This window comes from Euprymna scolopes, chromosome 32 (genome assembly GCF_053919585.1).
Source record: "Euprymna scolopes isolate OS-2025 chromosome 32, ASM5391958v1, whole genome shotgun sequence".
Lineage (NCBI taxonomy): Eukaryota > Metazoa > Mollusca > Cephalopoda > Sepiida > Sepiolidae > Euprymna > Euprymna scolopes.
This window is the reverse complement of record NC_136513.1, coordinates 91,554,832-91,570,522: the sequence shown is the minus strand read 5'-3', so window position 1 is coordinate 91,570,522 and position 15,691 is coordinate 91,554,832. Positions and strand designations below refer to the sequence as shown.

The 15,691-nt window shown below is 34.3% G+C and overlaps 1 protein-coding gene across 4 annotated transcripts in view; it reads right to left on the bottom strand.

The window, feature by feature from the left end:
- LOC145256493 (E3 ubiquitin-protein ligase UBR2-like) overlaps positions 1–15,691 on the bottom strand; it is a 262,146-nt gene that overhangs the window by 103,584 nt on the left and 142,871 nt on the right. For 2 of the 4 annotated variants that reach the window (XM_080115441.1, XM_080115444.1), the window contains exons 12-13: positions 7,947–8,045; positions 3,103–3,184 (exon numbers count right to left, since the gene is read on the bottom strand). In XM_080115441.1, the coding sequence (XP_079971567.1) occupies positions 3,103–3,184; positions 7,947–8,045 (181 nt within the window). The remainder of the gene's footprint in view (positions 1–3,102; positions 3,185–7,946; positions 8,046–15,691) is intronic. The other 2 variants (XM_080115440.1, XM_080115442.1) reach the window with 1 other exon arrangement.

The window sequence follows — 15,691 nt, the reverse complement described above, 5'->3', positions numbered from 1 at the left end:
GAAACAACTACAAAAGCAAGAGACCTGAGCTGTTTCCTTCTTTTCGATTTGGCTTCCAACCTGAGCAGTCGACGGACCTACCGTCCCTTCAGGGCGCGCTTCACGCCCCCTGCTACTATGTGTGGGGCAAGAGCCAACAGACAGTACATACACCTTACACGTTTTCTCTCTCCATGGCCTGGATCAACTTCCTCACTCTGTCTGTACAACGACTTTCCCTCTCACCAGCTAACAGCGAGAGACGCACGCCAAACTAAACACGTGCTGTATCCTTACTTTTATTTGTTTCTTCATGAAATAAATTCCTAGTTCATTTATTTCAATTTGACGCGTTGTTCGTTTCTTTCCCAATTCAATTCAATTTTCCTATTTTGTATGACTGGGGGATATATATAATATACCACCAGTCCGCTACAAAGGTCAATGGAAGAGAATCATGATATTGTATGACATTTGATCAAACTGAAACACATGCGCATATATACATATATATATATATATATTTTTTTTTTATTAACTGTTTGCTCATATATATGTTAAAAAACACTTTGAAATGAGTTAAAAACATATTTGGTGGAGATAATTTTATAAATATTAATTCTTTAATATTTATAATATACTTTAATTTTACCATCTTGGATGATTTTGGTAAATTTAATTGTAATTTTTATTTTATATATATATATATATATATATATTAGAAATAATTTAAAGCTTTTAAAATTTATACTAGAATTGTCCACAAGGACCTGTGGTTAGAATAGGGCCAACAACCCAATTCTGCAAAAGCATCATCTGTGGACTTCTTGGTCTGGGAAGGGTCCTCTCTAGTAGAGTTTATGACGCAAGCAGGTGAAAGCCTCTGGGAAGATAGTGCACTGACAACCCTTCTGACGACCAAGGTCAAGGCCAGGATAGGGACTTGGAACATCAGAACCCTATATGAGACAGGCAAGACTGCACAGATGTGTAGCGAGATGCACAGCAGATACAATCTTATCTTAGGATCATGTGAGATCCGATGGAATGGAAGTGGATAAACAAGAGGATGGGTATCCAGTGGAATTTTACAAAACAGCTGGAGGGCCTGGACTATGCAGATGACATCAGCCTCCTTTCACACGGGTTTCAAGATGTGCAGGAGAAGCTATGTCATGTGGCAGAGGAAGCTGGAAAGACTGGACTCCAGATCAACATTGGGAAAACAGAGGTCATGAGGGTAAATAACAGAAGGCAACTACAACAAGAGAGGTTGACAAGTTTGTGTACCTGGGCAGTGTTGTCAGCAGTGATGGAGGAACAGATGAGGGCATCAAGCACCGGATAAGCAAAGACAGACACGCCTTCAGCATCTTAAGACCAATCTAGAGAATGGCCCTCTCACTCCGGAATAAGATCCGAATTTTCAACACCAATGCGAAGGCAGTTCTACTCTATGGCTCAGAAACGTGGAGAGTGACTAAGACCAACATTTACAAACTCCCGACATTCACCAACAGAAACATCCTAAACATTAGATGGCCAGAGACTCCATCTCCAATGAACAACTGTGAGACAAAACCAACCAAACCCCAATGGAGATAGAGATCAATGGAACTGGATTGGCCACACCTTGCGGAAGCTTGCATCCAACATCACCAGGCAGGCCCTTGAATGGAACCCACAAGGCAAGTGTAAAATTGGTCACCTGAGGCAGACATGGAAAAGAAGAATTGAGGCTGAGACCAGGACTGCCGGAATGACATGGACCGAACTAAAGACCAGCCAGAACCGGGTCCATTGAAGGAGTGTCATTGCGGCCCCATGTTCCCCAAGGAATCAAAACGCCTAAATTAAACTAATAATGTATTCCAATTTCTTTGGAGATTGAAGGTTTAATCCTTAATACTAATACAATTACGAATTACCTTTGACTTCTACTCAGTTATAGCTAACAAAATGAAGGCAACCTATCCCTGTGAAAAAAAAAAAGTGGGGGGTCCGTTCAAAATTCTGTACATATGCCAGAGTTTGATAGAATGTCCCTAAAAATCAGAAGTTTCGTCTGAAAAGTTGTGAAAATAACATCCAAGATGCGAACAGTAATGTGAATAATCTAAATCCATGCAACGTTTGCTTTTACCAGATTTGTCAGTTTTATATTCATGCAGAAAACAAAAGCTGCGATAAAAAAAAAAGACTTCATATTGGTGTTATTTTGGTATTACAAAGCAATTCAGAGTTTGTAACATCATACACTTTGCGCTAGATTATCCAACTCGAATCCATTGAAAATGGGCATCTCATTGACAAGCCTCTATAATTCCTTTTTTTTTTTTGTTGATTTCCATTCTTAACTTAATTCAACTGTCATGCAATCAGCAATGAAAAAGCTCTATTTAGATTCTCTTCATATATAGGGGATGTCTTTCATGAAAATACTTCTGCCTAGCCTAATAACAGCAAAATCCTACCCCTTCACTATAAAAGTCTCTAGGTGATGGAAGAGTTTCTACTCTTTCAGTTTCAGACAGCTTTACTTTGAAATACTCTTCCTACTCCATTTCACCTACTGTTTCAACATGCAGAAATTTAAATGTAATGTGAACAAACATCTTGCTTCCCAACTCCCCATCCAAGTCGTCCTTCTACAATCTTAGTTCCTTATGCTACAGTAGCACTAAAATTTCTTTATATCTTAGAAACTACTCATTTGCTGGAATTGTAAACGTTATTTTCGTTTTCGGAGTCCAAAAAACCTATAAATGTGTTAATTTTAAAGGATTATTTTCTAAAAGGTGGAAAATCGATTGTCCGACCTTGTTGATCCTACATTTCTGTGATTCCCAAGAGGTGTTGCTTGCAGCGTATCATTCAAAATAAATATGGCGTCATATAAAATGTGTCATAAAATTTGATTTTCTTAAAAAATATTTAAAAAAATAAAAAAACTACTTGATTAATTTATGTGATTTTTGGAATATGACATCTTCATGCGGTGACAGATACATACATCAAAGATTTTTCTTTAAAAAATTGTTTTTTATAGGCCCAATTGTAGACAAGTATCAAATCTTATTCAAAAAATCTAAATGAATCAATAATTGAGATTTTAACACTTACTGTTTTTTTTACTTTCACATTGTTTAAGGAAAGTTTGTAAGATAACACCCAGGAGATTGTGGTCTGTAAGCAAGTAACGAGCCTACAATGAAAGAAAAGACAATTAAAAAAACAACTAAAACAAATAAAAAATATATATGGAAAACAGAATACTCAAAAATACTGTTTAAAAAAGGTAAAAATACTTTTAAAATATAAAAAATACTTTGAGACTCAAAAAAAAAAAAAAAAAAAAAAAAAAAAAAAACTTTCTTTTTTTTTTTTTTAAACGAAGGAGTCACCACTTATCAAAGCCCGGAGGTCATTCGAGGATAAGAGTTAATGAGTGTACAGTAGTCAATGGGAAAACGTTGCAATCATCAGCAGTGGAAATCTGGACCACCCAAAAGGATTGCTCATCAAGAATTTGCCCATGCTGGACCAGAAGACGACCATACTGCAGTCAGTTGGAAAGCAGGAAAACAGAAGAGAGTTCCACAGGCGTGCAGGTCTAGGAAAGAAACTTTGTTCATGGAATCTATGTTTATGTTCAGGCACAGATAAAGAGTGGGGGAAATTATTGATAGTGGTTTCAGTCAGACGAGTGTTTTTTTGTGAAAATCAGGCCAGGGGGCACCATAGATTGGAGCTCAGATGAGCACTTGCCATGAAAATAATGATAAAGCAGAGACAGGCTCGCAACATCTCTTCTGTAGGGAAAGAGGCTGCAGAGAAGAGAAAAGAGCATTCCCCACTAGGCTACAAAGCCCACCTTGAACTCTGTCAAGGCAAGATAAGCTACTTCTAGAAGTTCCTGCCCCGATGTGGCAACAGTACTCCATCCTTGGATGTACTTGGCTCTTGTACAGGTAGAGAATTTCATCTCAACAGTGAGATCTTTTGACAGCGGTAGGATGATCCCACCATTTTCCCAGCAGCAGATTTTATGTACGTGTCCCAACTCAGATCAGGTGTAAATGTCAGACCTAGAAGCTTGTCAAAACATGGAGACGCCCTAAGATGAGAGCTATTCATTTCAATTGATGCCAGTCAGGATCAGAGCGTTGATGATGTAAAGATAGAAGCTTGGTTTTAAATGCATTAAAATTAACCAGCCACCTCTTTCCCTATTACACTATGTCATTAAGATCAGAGAAAGAATCAGAGAGAACATAAGTGTTGCCATAGATGGTAGTGTTATCAGCATAAATATCTACGAATGATCTTAGGATGTGATTTGGGAGATCATTGATGTTAATCAGGAAGAGAGCTGGGCCCAGGATGGATCCCTGAAAGATATCAGCATTAATACTGCGAGCTTCTGATTTCTGCCCATTAACCACTATTTTTATTAAATCATTTCTCTCTGATAGGTTCATAACAGAGAAGACATTTCCAGCTATACTGTAGCTCGAGATTTTGTGGAGTAGATGATTATGGCATACCCTATCAAAGGCCTTTAATATGTCAAGAGCAATTGCCCTAGAAAGGAAGCCTCCATCGAGGGATTTGCTAATCCTATGAGATATAACTGTTAGCACATCTGTAGATCTAGCAGAACAGAAACCATATTGCATGTCACTGAGGAGGTTATTTTTGCTGAGGTAGTTGACTAGTTCTCTATTTCACACAGATTCCAGCAACTTACTCATGACACACAGGAGACTTATTGACCTGTATTGAGAGGGAGATGAGCGAGCACCTGAATTTTTAAATACAGGATAAACTGATGAGGTTATCCAGGGTATTGGGAAGCAATTCTCCTTAAGACAATGCTTAAACAGCTTTGTAAGTATGGGAGCTAGTTCAGGTTGAAGCTTTTTTAGCACTATAATAGGAATGCCGTCAGGGCCAGTTGCTTTACTGGAATTGAGGTTTTTGATTAGCTTGGCAACATCACACACAGACATTTGTATGTCGCATAGTGTGTTTTCAAACACAGGAGGAAATACAGGAGATTGTGGCTTGGATCACATATGGTAGAATTAGTTGCAAAGTTTTTGGCAAATAGTTTGGCTTTGTCTAATGTTGGCAAGATAACCTCAGGTCCATTAATGATGGCTGAGAGAGCACACACTTCTATTAAGGACCCTGTTTGTTATTTGATAAAATTAATGGGAACCAAGCCACTACTCAGCTACTTTGGACTTGAGCATACATTCAAAGAAATTGTGTTATATACAGGTGTATATTCATTTGATACCGTTTTTTTCCTTTCAACTGTATTTTTAATAATATGAAAATGAATTCCTTAAGTACTGCTGTTTTTTATCAATTAAATGACAAATGCTTAATTACAAAAATAACTACTTTTATTTAACAGATTGACGTGTGGTGTGGAATGGGAGAGAGAGAGGATGGAGCGGCAGCATAATGCGGTCAACGTATATCTTTCCCGGTAGTCATCGAGTTTTGTTCAAACTGATTTGTTTGCTTGGATTTTTCATAATTCTGTTTTCCATCATTGACATTTTTCTTGTGTCAAAGGTCAAAATTCAGGTTGACCTTTTGTTATTCATTTGCTGTAACTGTCTGGCGTTGCCTGGGAGTTTTGTTACTTGACTTTTTGTTTCAGCGTTGCCCAATCTTCATTATTCAGCAATTATAAATATCCAGAGAAAATTAAAAAGGCAAAACTCTAAATTTAAAACTTTTTTCTTTTTAATAAATTTGTTGCATAAAGAATTACATTACAAAAGATAAAATTGTTCTAACACTATTACTAAAGATAAAAACATTAATTCCTTACCCTTAAATGAAACAAAAATAACTTTTACATATATATGCATAAATACTAGTCATTCAGCAGCGATTAATTTAGCTCAACGCATCCATTTTAAATGTATAACATTAATCTTTCACATAATTATAATTTAAAAAATGTATAGTTGGCATTTAAATTACCTCGCTCGAAAATTTTAATATACATATCTGAAAGATTTGATAATTTAACTTTTTTTTATTTTAATTACTGTTTACAAAACTATGGCATGTATATATAGAGAAAAAAATGGGACAATAAAATCACAAATGAATAACACCAAATATTAATTTATTTGGAACCGTTTGCAAAATAATTATGAAATTTAACTTTTATGAGCAAAGACTTGATCTTAACTGGTAATCAAAATACATGAGAAAGTTGGACCCATTTCTAACACTGATGGCAAAGTCATAATGTCTTATTTCAAGTTAATTCAACTTTACACAACAGACACACCATCTTTTTTATATATACGGCTCATGCAATATTTGTCACAACGTTTAATTTGCATATTGGTTTAAAAAAAAAAAAATGATTTTTAATCCAACAACAATCTGTTTCGTTACACTGTTTCCTCGACAAATATTTAGCATTTTTTTCAAATGTTTTTAGTTGATTTTCAATAAATTGTAATCTATTTCTATATTGAAGATGAAAAGTATAGGAACTATCACAACTGCTATATAAGATTTGTGTGTGGCATGAACACGGACACAAATTGTAAAAGGGAAACAGAAAAATCATCGCCCCCCCCTTCTGACCTCGTTTTCAACAAACAGAGGGTGACACTAATTTCCTCCTTTTACTTCTCTCTTCTCCCATTTGTTTTCTTTTAGCTTTCCCTTTTCACCTAAACACGGTCATGAAAGCACATAATATTGCATCACTCCCAATAAATGCATGCGGAGAACATTTTGTGCCGATATACACATGTGCACACTCGAGGTAAGATAAATTTCACTATAAAAATTAATGGTCTGCCATAAATAATCAAATTTCTCCCAACAACTTTAATGAACAATCCAGAACTATGCCTGATCACCTGTGTACACACACACACACACTTATTTTTTTTTTTCATAATTCATAAATAAATGTATTGTTTGTATATATGTAAATCAGTCCTTAGTTGTGTCATTTCGATGTTCAAGTTGAAGACATGCATATTATCTTCTACAAAAAAAAAATTAATTTCTTATCATTTCTTTATGGTCCCATTTAAAAGATCAATAAATTTGTATGGAAATTACAAAAATGTTAATGTCTATCTACATGAATAAACGAAGATTTTGTGTTTACAACAAAGTTATTAAATGTTTAAATTAATGTTTCAAGTATTTAAAGTGTTGAACTCTCTGACACAATCACAAAACAAACCAATTAACAAATATAGACGAAAGAATTTTCTATTTCTAATAGACACAAAAATATATTCCATTTGACTTTAATAAAATTTTTGAGTAAAATAAAAATTAATCTATGGCCAAACAGACGTTTTGTTAAGGAAAGAATTTTTTCTTGTCCAGCAATCCCTCTATTTTAAAAAGCAGAAATAAAAAAAACTATTAGATATGCATATCCATGATGAAACAAAAAAATCAAATTTTAGGAGTTTAAAAAAAACAAAAAAAAACAGTCTTACATTGCCATCTTGGAGAAACAAGGGTAGATAACCTCACAAGTCAAACTTGCGAGATCAGCCTTGTAATGCCTACTATTTCCCATTAATTGTTAAGAATCATTTAAAAAATTTTTTTCATGAAAATAAAACTACTTGATCAACTTATGTTTTTTGTAATATGATCTTTTTGTGCTGTCATGTTTCAGATTTTTCTGTATTTTTCTTTTTTAATTTAGGAGGAATTCTGAACCAATTTTTTTTTTCCCCCCCACAAATTTTATTACATGGTTATTTTAATAAGTTTTTTTTTTTTTTTTTAAGCATTTCAACCTTTTTGAAGCTCTTTACAGGCAAATGAATCCATGAATTATCTGTCATGCATGTGAAAATGTCAGTCTCCAAGAGGAATTGTGGTGATTGAAGCAATGAACACCTGCGAGCACACAAATGTGCAGACCTGAAAAAAAAAAAAGTACCTACCACGGTGGCAGCAGTGAAAATTTGAAGAGAAACGGACATAATGGAGACGGAGCGTAAATGATCATCTTCAATAAAATCTTGCATCAAATCGGCATAATGCTAAAAAGAACAAAACAAAAAAAAAATGTAAAATGAACAAAAACTATAAAAAAAGGGGGTAAAAGTATTTGTCTGTATACCTGTTTATATAATCAAATCAATGTCTATTTTTATCATCAAAAACACAGTCAAAAATTGTCAAGATGGAACCAGTGTCTCAAAAGCGAATTTCTTTACATATTTCCAGCATCCATTGTTTATAGTTGTTTCGTTTTATGGCATTTCAACCTTTAATGGGTGAGTGGGGGTATTTAATGCTGAATACAATAATTTTGAAATAAAATGTTATGCTTGAAATTCTGTATATTTTCAAATATTTATTCATGGTGTTTGGATTGATTCTTTTATAGCATATTAACCCCTTCAAGTTATTTAATGCTTGGAAAAAAAAGTTCTTTATATTTTCAAATATTTAGTTATGATGTTTGGTTTGATTGTTTTGTAAAGGAAAATTGTTTTGTTTTTGTTATTTGGGGGGGGGGTCCAGAATATGGAGTTTTACAAAGGAAAAAGAAAAAACTAACACCAATGTTTGATACATTAAAATCAAGAAGCCAATATCTTTGGACCATTGTTTATTGTTGGTATTGATGGGGGTTAAATAATTTTTAAATGTGATGATTCATAGACAACACCATCTGATTACCAAGTTTAATATTTGCAATCAGAACAATCAGAAATAAACTGTTGTCTTTCTATTATCAACATAAATCAATCTAAAGTGATTTTCATTTATCAATTGCACATTATCATCAAAATGGATTGCTATTATTTAAATCAATAATACTACTACATATCAAATTAGACATTCCAAAAAAGTTCTTTGAATGCCTAATTTGCCTATTTTTCTTAATTTACAAATGTTTTGTGTTACTAATGTTTAATTCTATTGTTCTATTTTTACTACATATATGCAATAATTTTGTTAATGTTAACAGTAATTAAAAAAATTTAATGAAAACAAATGAATAAATTATTAAAAACTGTTTGGCATGATGTTATGTTGTTAGTCTACCGGAAACACAGGAAACTATTAAAATGGTTGATTATTATGATGAAATTATAATAGTCAATTATTATGATTGATAAAAGTATAATTGTTAGATAGAAATATATTACTGATGTGAAAAATTATGTTAAGTTGAAATATTTACATTTAATAGTTCTCAGGAATATTAATTTGACAGATGGAATTTAAGCTAACCGTAATATAAGCAAATATATGTGACAAAAACCCAGCAAGGATCTTTGGGCTACATGTAGTGATGACATAATAAAACAATATAGATTTTGAAAGAGAGTAGTAGTTGCAAGGAGAAGCAGTTCAATATGCCACACATTAGCAAACTGATGGGGGTTTTTATGACAGGACACTTGTGGAAGTCAGAAGGGAGCAACTTAGAAAAATGTAATCTTATACAAAGCATGTCAATTCTGAAAAGAACCCAGCAAGGAATAAATGATTATATTTAAAAATATGATTCCCGTCTGAGCAATTTCACTTTCAGAGAGAAGCACCTTTAATTTCAGGATGCATGGAAGGAAGATTTCAGGTATGATTTAGCTGGTGTTACAACTGACAACAATATTTATCAAGTGTTACTTATATACAATGTGTCTAATGCCTTCTAGCTCTATATATAGTTTGAATTACCTACTAGACACTATCCTCCAGTGTGTTTTCTCTGTACAAGGGTTTGTCAGGACAACCAGACATGAGGACACTTCATCCTACATGTAAACCATAACAAAATTTGGAAAATAATGTTCAAAGCTCAATTAAAATCCTTTCGACATGTATACACACTAACTCAGAGGAGTGATTGTACACTTTCTTCTAATGATGTTATCCTAAGTAACACTTAGCTGGATACTCTACCAGACCAGATGGATTTATTTACTACATAAATACATTAAGTTGTTCTAAGTGTTGACCTCACCCCCTCCCAAATGTATTCTTCTCCAGTTGTTCCCCAAAGAATTACAATTAAAAAAAAAATTTATTTTCTTTTTATTACATTTTCACCCCAAACAAGGCACATTGCCACTTTGGTGTAGGGGGCTACTATCAGGGACAGCAACTACTGGGGCACTATGTTGGGATTTGGGCAGCAAGATATCGGTTCACGTTACACTTGAACTTCTGCATGTCAGTACAGTTAGGGAAGCAGGATCCTGGAATGGAATTCCAAAGTCTAGCGGTTCTGGGAAAGAAACTACTGGAGTAGAAAGATCTTTTACATCTAGGGATCTCTACTGTGTGGAGGTGGGATTTAGCTGCCTGTCGGGTTTGTCAAGGGTGTCTACGTCGTGGGGGCACAAGTGTCTGCAGTTCGTCAGAGCATTCACCATTAAAATACTTGTAGAACAGGCAGAGGGATGCAACGTTTCGTCAATGGGACAGAGGCTGAAGCTTAGATGCCAGTTCAGAGCCTATCAGATTGGCGACTCTTTTGAACCGTCTAGGAGCGAGAGACTAGCAGCAGATGCACCAGCCCAAATGTGACAACAATACTCCACACATGTGTGAATGGTGGCCTTATAGAGGTACAGGATACTTTCAGGTGTCAGTAGTTTTCTAGCACGGTAGAGAGAGCCTACCTTTTCCGCAGCGGCCCTGGCAATGTTTTCAATATAATTGTTCCAACTCATTTTTCCTGTGAACGTTAGGCCAAGCAGTTTGAAAGATGTACTCTCAGACAGGGAGTCACTGGCCATTGCTATTGGTGGCAGAGAAGGTTTCTTGTAGTTATTGAAGGAAACCAGTTTAGTCTTGGCAGCATTGAATGTGACCATCTATTTATGTCCCCATTCCACAACAGATTGGAGGTCATCCTCTAGTGTTTCTGCCATTTCTTTAGATATGTGTTCATTTGTTTTTCTGCCATGCCTGTTATAGAGTGTGGTGTCATCAGCATATATACCCATCTCAGAGGCAGTTTTGTCGGGGAGGTCATTAATAAATATTAGGAACAATAGAGGTCCAAGGATAGACCCCTGAGGCACTCCCGCATTTATATTACACTGTTTAGATGTACGACCGTCGAAGACAACCTGGATTTTTCTCTTATCTAAGAAAGATTCAATTATGTTAAGTATTCTACCAGTGATACCGTATGATTTCATTTTCCTGAGGAGACCCTCATGCCATACCCTATCAAACGCCTTAGAGAGATCTAGAGCTACCGCTCTGCCCTCCCCCGCTTTGTCCAGTGAATGGTATATACGTTCAGAGATTACAGTGAGGATGTCTGCTGTGGAACGGGCTTGTCTAAATCCATATTGTTTGTCAGTCAGGAGTTTAGCATCTGTAAGGTGCCAGACTAGAGCATGGTTAATTATGATCTCAAATATTTTAGCGAAAAGTGGGAGGAGGCTAATGGGGCGATAATTTGATGGGTCAGTTCTTTCGCCAGAATTCTTGAATACTGGTACCACAGAAGCAGTTTTCCAACAGCCCGGAAAGCATGATTCATTAAGGCATTTGTTGTAGAGTTTGGAGAGAACTGGAGCTACTTCGGCTGAGCACTTTTTTAATAGCACAGCTGGAATGAGATCAGGTCCACATGCTTTTGAAGTGTTAAGGTTTTTTATGATAGCATGTACCTGAGCAGGGGTGATTTTTAGATCGTCTAGCGTGGCATCTGTCTGCAAAAGAAAGTCAGGCAAGGGGTGGTTGGAAGGGTTCAGTGTGGAGTTTGAGGCAAACCGGCTGGCAAGCATATTAACCTTGTCGGTTGCTGAGCAAACAACCTCGTGATTGTTGGTTAGCGGGGGAATTGTTGATTGCCCATTATTTACTACACTGTTGTAGATTTTCCAGAAGTCACGATTTCCTAATTTTTGTGCTTCGATGTGTTTTTTAGTGGTTTCAGTAAATTCTCTCTTAGCTGTCGTTATTTCTTTCTTAACGTTACTTCTAGCTTCTATATACTTCTGTTTGTTTAAACTGGACTTATGTCGGTTAAATCTGCGGTATGCATGCTGCCTTTGAGCAATGGCAGTTGCGCAAGTCGAAGTAAACCATAGGAGAGAGTGGGGCTTGCTATAAAATTTCTGCATGGGAACATGTGCTTCAATTGCTGTTTTGAACCATTCAGTGGTCTCATTTGCACACTGTCCAGCAGGAAGAGAAAAAATATTTCCCCATGGGGCATCTCTGATAATTGCATAGTATTTGGCCAAACAATGCCAAATAAGGGTATATTAGCTTTGTGGGTGTGTCTTGGATATATTTTTTTTTAATTTTAGGTGGACACACAGACAAAACACTTCCTATTATAAAATATCCTTGATTGGCTTCAGTTTTTCTGTACAACTGTTTGTCAGGACAGGCTGACATGAGGATATTTTGTACTACAAGTAAACCATAACCAAATATTCAAAATAACATGGCTTGACATGGCTATACACTGGCTCTTACGAGAAATGGTGCATCTTCTCCTAGTTATGTTACCTCAAGTAACGCCACTTAATTAGATATTCAACCAAACCAGATGAATTCTTGACCAGGAATCCAGCACAACACATTAAAATATACCATAACATAATTAACTAGTCAATTGAGGAGAGGAAAAATTAATGTTCTTCATTTGTTTGCAAACTCAACTTTTGAGACGTTTGAATCTTGATTGAACACCTGAACATCTATGTATGTACAGAGTCTTAGCTCCAGAAAGGGGTCTCTTGATTTCTGAGAACTTATTGAAGTAAAATGCAAACAAAAAGTGCATGCATGAAACGATGGGAAGAGGAATATCTACTAAAAGTTAACGCCGACTTTAAAAGATTAGTTTTAAATCAATTTACTTTTTATTTGTTAATCTAAATTAGGTATTATTGAACAAAAGAAAAAACAAAATTGATTTATATTGGAAAGCAGTTTTAAATTCTAAACTTAAATGGATATATCATCGTTATTAATATGATCAATTTATGGGTTTGACACTAAATTATTACCAACCCTAATCCTCAATGATATTAAAGTATTGCTCGACAGCTTGATGGGTGATTTAGATAGCTTGTTGCAAGGATACATGAAGGAAATTGGTGGTGCAAAAGACGAGAAGGGTGGAAGAAATAGGATGTGTCATCAGATAGCAAGTGGGAAGAGTGGTGCAAGAAATCAGTAGCAAACATGTTTTGGATTTAAAAAAATAAAAAAGGGGAACAGAAACGCAAACTTATAATTAAAATAGGAAAGAAAAAAATCGTTAAAAAGAAATGGGAAGTTTTTTTATCACATGGCCACACATACAGTAGAAAGATTAGATATGATGACGGTCTATTGTAGTGAATTCAACTCTTCTCTTCCCAAAAATCTATTCTCTCAGACATTACATCTGCCTTTTTTTTGTGACACTACATGTTCGTTAATAAGTATATCATCTTTCCAGGCATTACCTTCTTTTTTGGAGGTGAGGTATGTAGTGTTGTATCTGTTCTGTTGTCATGATACCATCTTCCAAGGTACTACCTCCATTTTATTTGTGCAGAATAGTAATCTATTCATTCATCAAAAATAACCTTTCCCCAGGCCTCACCGTGTCCCTTTTTTTTTTTTTTTTTAAATTTGGACAGAGTAGTGGAATATCTGTTCATTTGTCATGATAACTATCTCCTTTGAGGTGGGGAAGGGACAAAAGAGTGTAATATACATATGTTCATTATAATACCATCATTACCACTATTTGTTTTTTTCTTTACCTACAAGTGTATTATGTGTTCTGCAGTCATGATATCATTCTCCTAGGCATTACTTTCTTTTGGGTAGGGTAGGTGGAGGGAGTAGTGATAAAAAATTTTTTTTTTTAAATGCAATATCTTGTCACATTTTTTTTATGAATTTTATTCATTCTGGAATTTTTGAGGCAGGGATTCATTTTTTTTTTTTTTTTTTTTTTTTTTTCAAGAGTATTCAGGCATCTTTTCATCTTTGATTTTATTCTCACAACATTTAAGTCGGTGTAACCTCCAACCTTCTTCAAGTCGGTCTCATCAGATTTAGAAATCTGTATATAACCTATTTAATCCATGGAGGTAGTTTTCTCTTTTTCCATCAGCTATGACCATTTAAAAATCTTAGTTAACTCGTAGTTGTATTACTATAGTATTGCTCATACTGAGGATTGAACCATCAACCTCCAGAAGAGCGTGTCACTTATTGTTCATTACTCGTATATACAAGTACTTGTAGTGAAACCGATATAAGTGACAAGTCAAAGAGCAAAGAAAATAACGTTATGTTCATCTTTATGAAATTTTGAAAAGCAAATTGAAAAACGAAATTAAAATTGTATAAAAAGCCAAATTCCATTTAAATTTTACAATCCTGCATAAAATCACCCCACTCCCAACCCCTCCATAAAGACTAAAAGATTTTTTAACATAAAAAATATGTTGGTATAATTATATGAATTTTTCAGATATGCAAAAGTCAAGAAACAAAACAAAGATGTTTGCATTAGAGAAAGCATTAGAAATGAGTGAGGAAAGATAACTGACAGAGGAAAACAAGAAAACTATAGAAAAAGAGGACAAGAAAAAAGAATTTTAAAAAATAAAGAAAAAGATGAAGAGCAAAATGTGATTTCTGGTAACCTAGAAAAGGGTCAAAATTACTTATTTCACCATCTTGAATTTTGATTGGTTGGTTGTTTATATTTAATGGCTTAACCATCTTTGGGTTATTTAATGCCGGATTCAGTCATTTTGAAAAAAAGGTTTTTATGCTTCAAGTTCTTTATATCTTCAAATATTTAATGATGTTTGGTTTGGTTTGTTAAAAAAAAAAAAAAATTTTTTTTCAGGAGGCCAGTATCTTTAGACAGCCTGACCTAATAATACCAGACTCAAACCATGAATCTAATATTAAGTTAAAAAAGGATTTCGCATCATCTTTACAGAATATTTTTTTACTTACACTATGCAATCTATTATTGGCCTAATTTTGAATCACTGTATTAAACTAAAAACAAAAAAAAAATTTCTATTCAAATTTGAAAGATTAAAATCAATTACAGATAAATTGATTGCAACAAAAATTCAGCTCTAAATTTTCTTCAAACGTTCAAAGTAAATGCACATGAACCCACTTCACCAGTTTGCAAATCATATCAAGACGGAGAAATATTAAGAATCTAAGAATTGCCTTTATTTTTTAAAACTAATTGTACCTACCTGACATTGTCTGATAGTATAATTACTTGCAATTTTTTTCCGAAGGGAAGTAAGTTTGTATTGACAAATATAAACTTACATACCTTTTTTAATCTCTTAAAAAAATGGTGTCCATATAAAATTAATTCTGACCCAGTCAATATATTTTGTGAAATGCATTAAATTGAATTCTATTTTATTTTTAATATACTGCATTGATCCAAAGGCACTAATGTAGTGAAATCAAATATTGATTTTATAGCAAGAACGTTATCTAGTGACAAAGTTAACTTGCTTTATTAGATAAAAAACTATTTTAACCTGACAAATTTTCAAATTAAATAAAAAAATAAAAAAGGAAATGCTAAAGTCCTCAATCTGAGCAAATTTAGTTTAACAGCAAACTAACACATTTTGAATTATGTCATTTCAAAGCAGAATGCATATGTGTGAATGATTACTTTTATATCAATTAATTGAATACAATT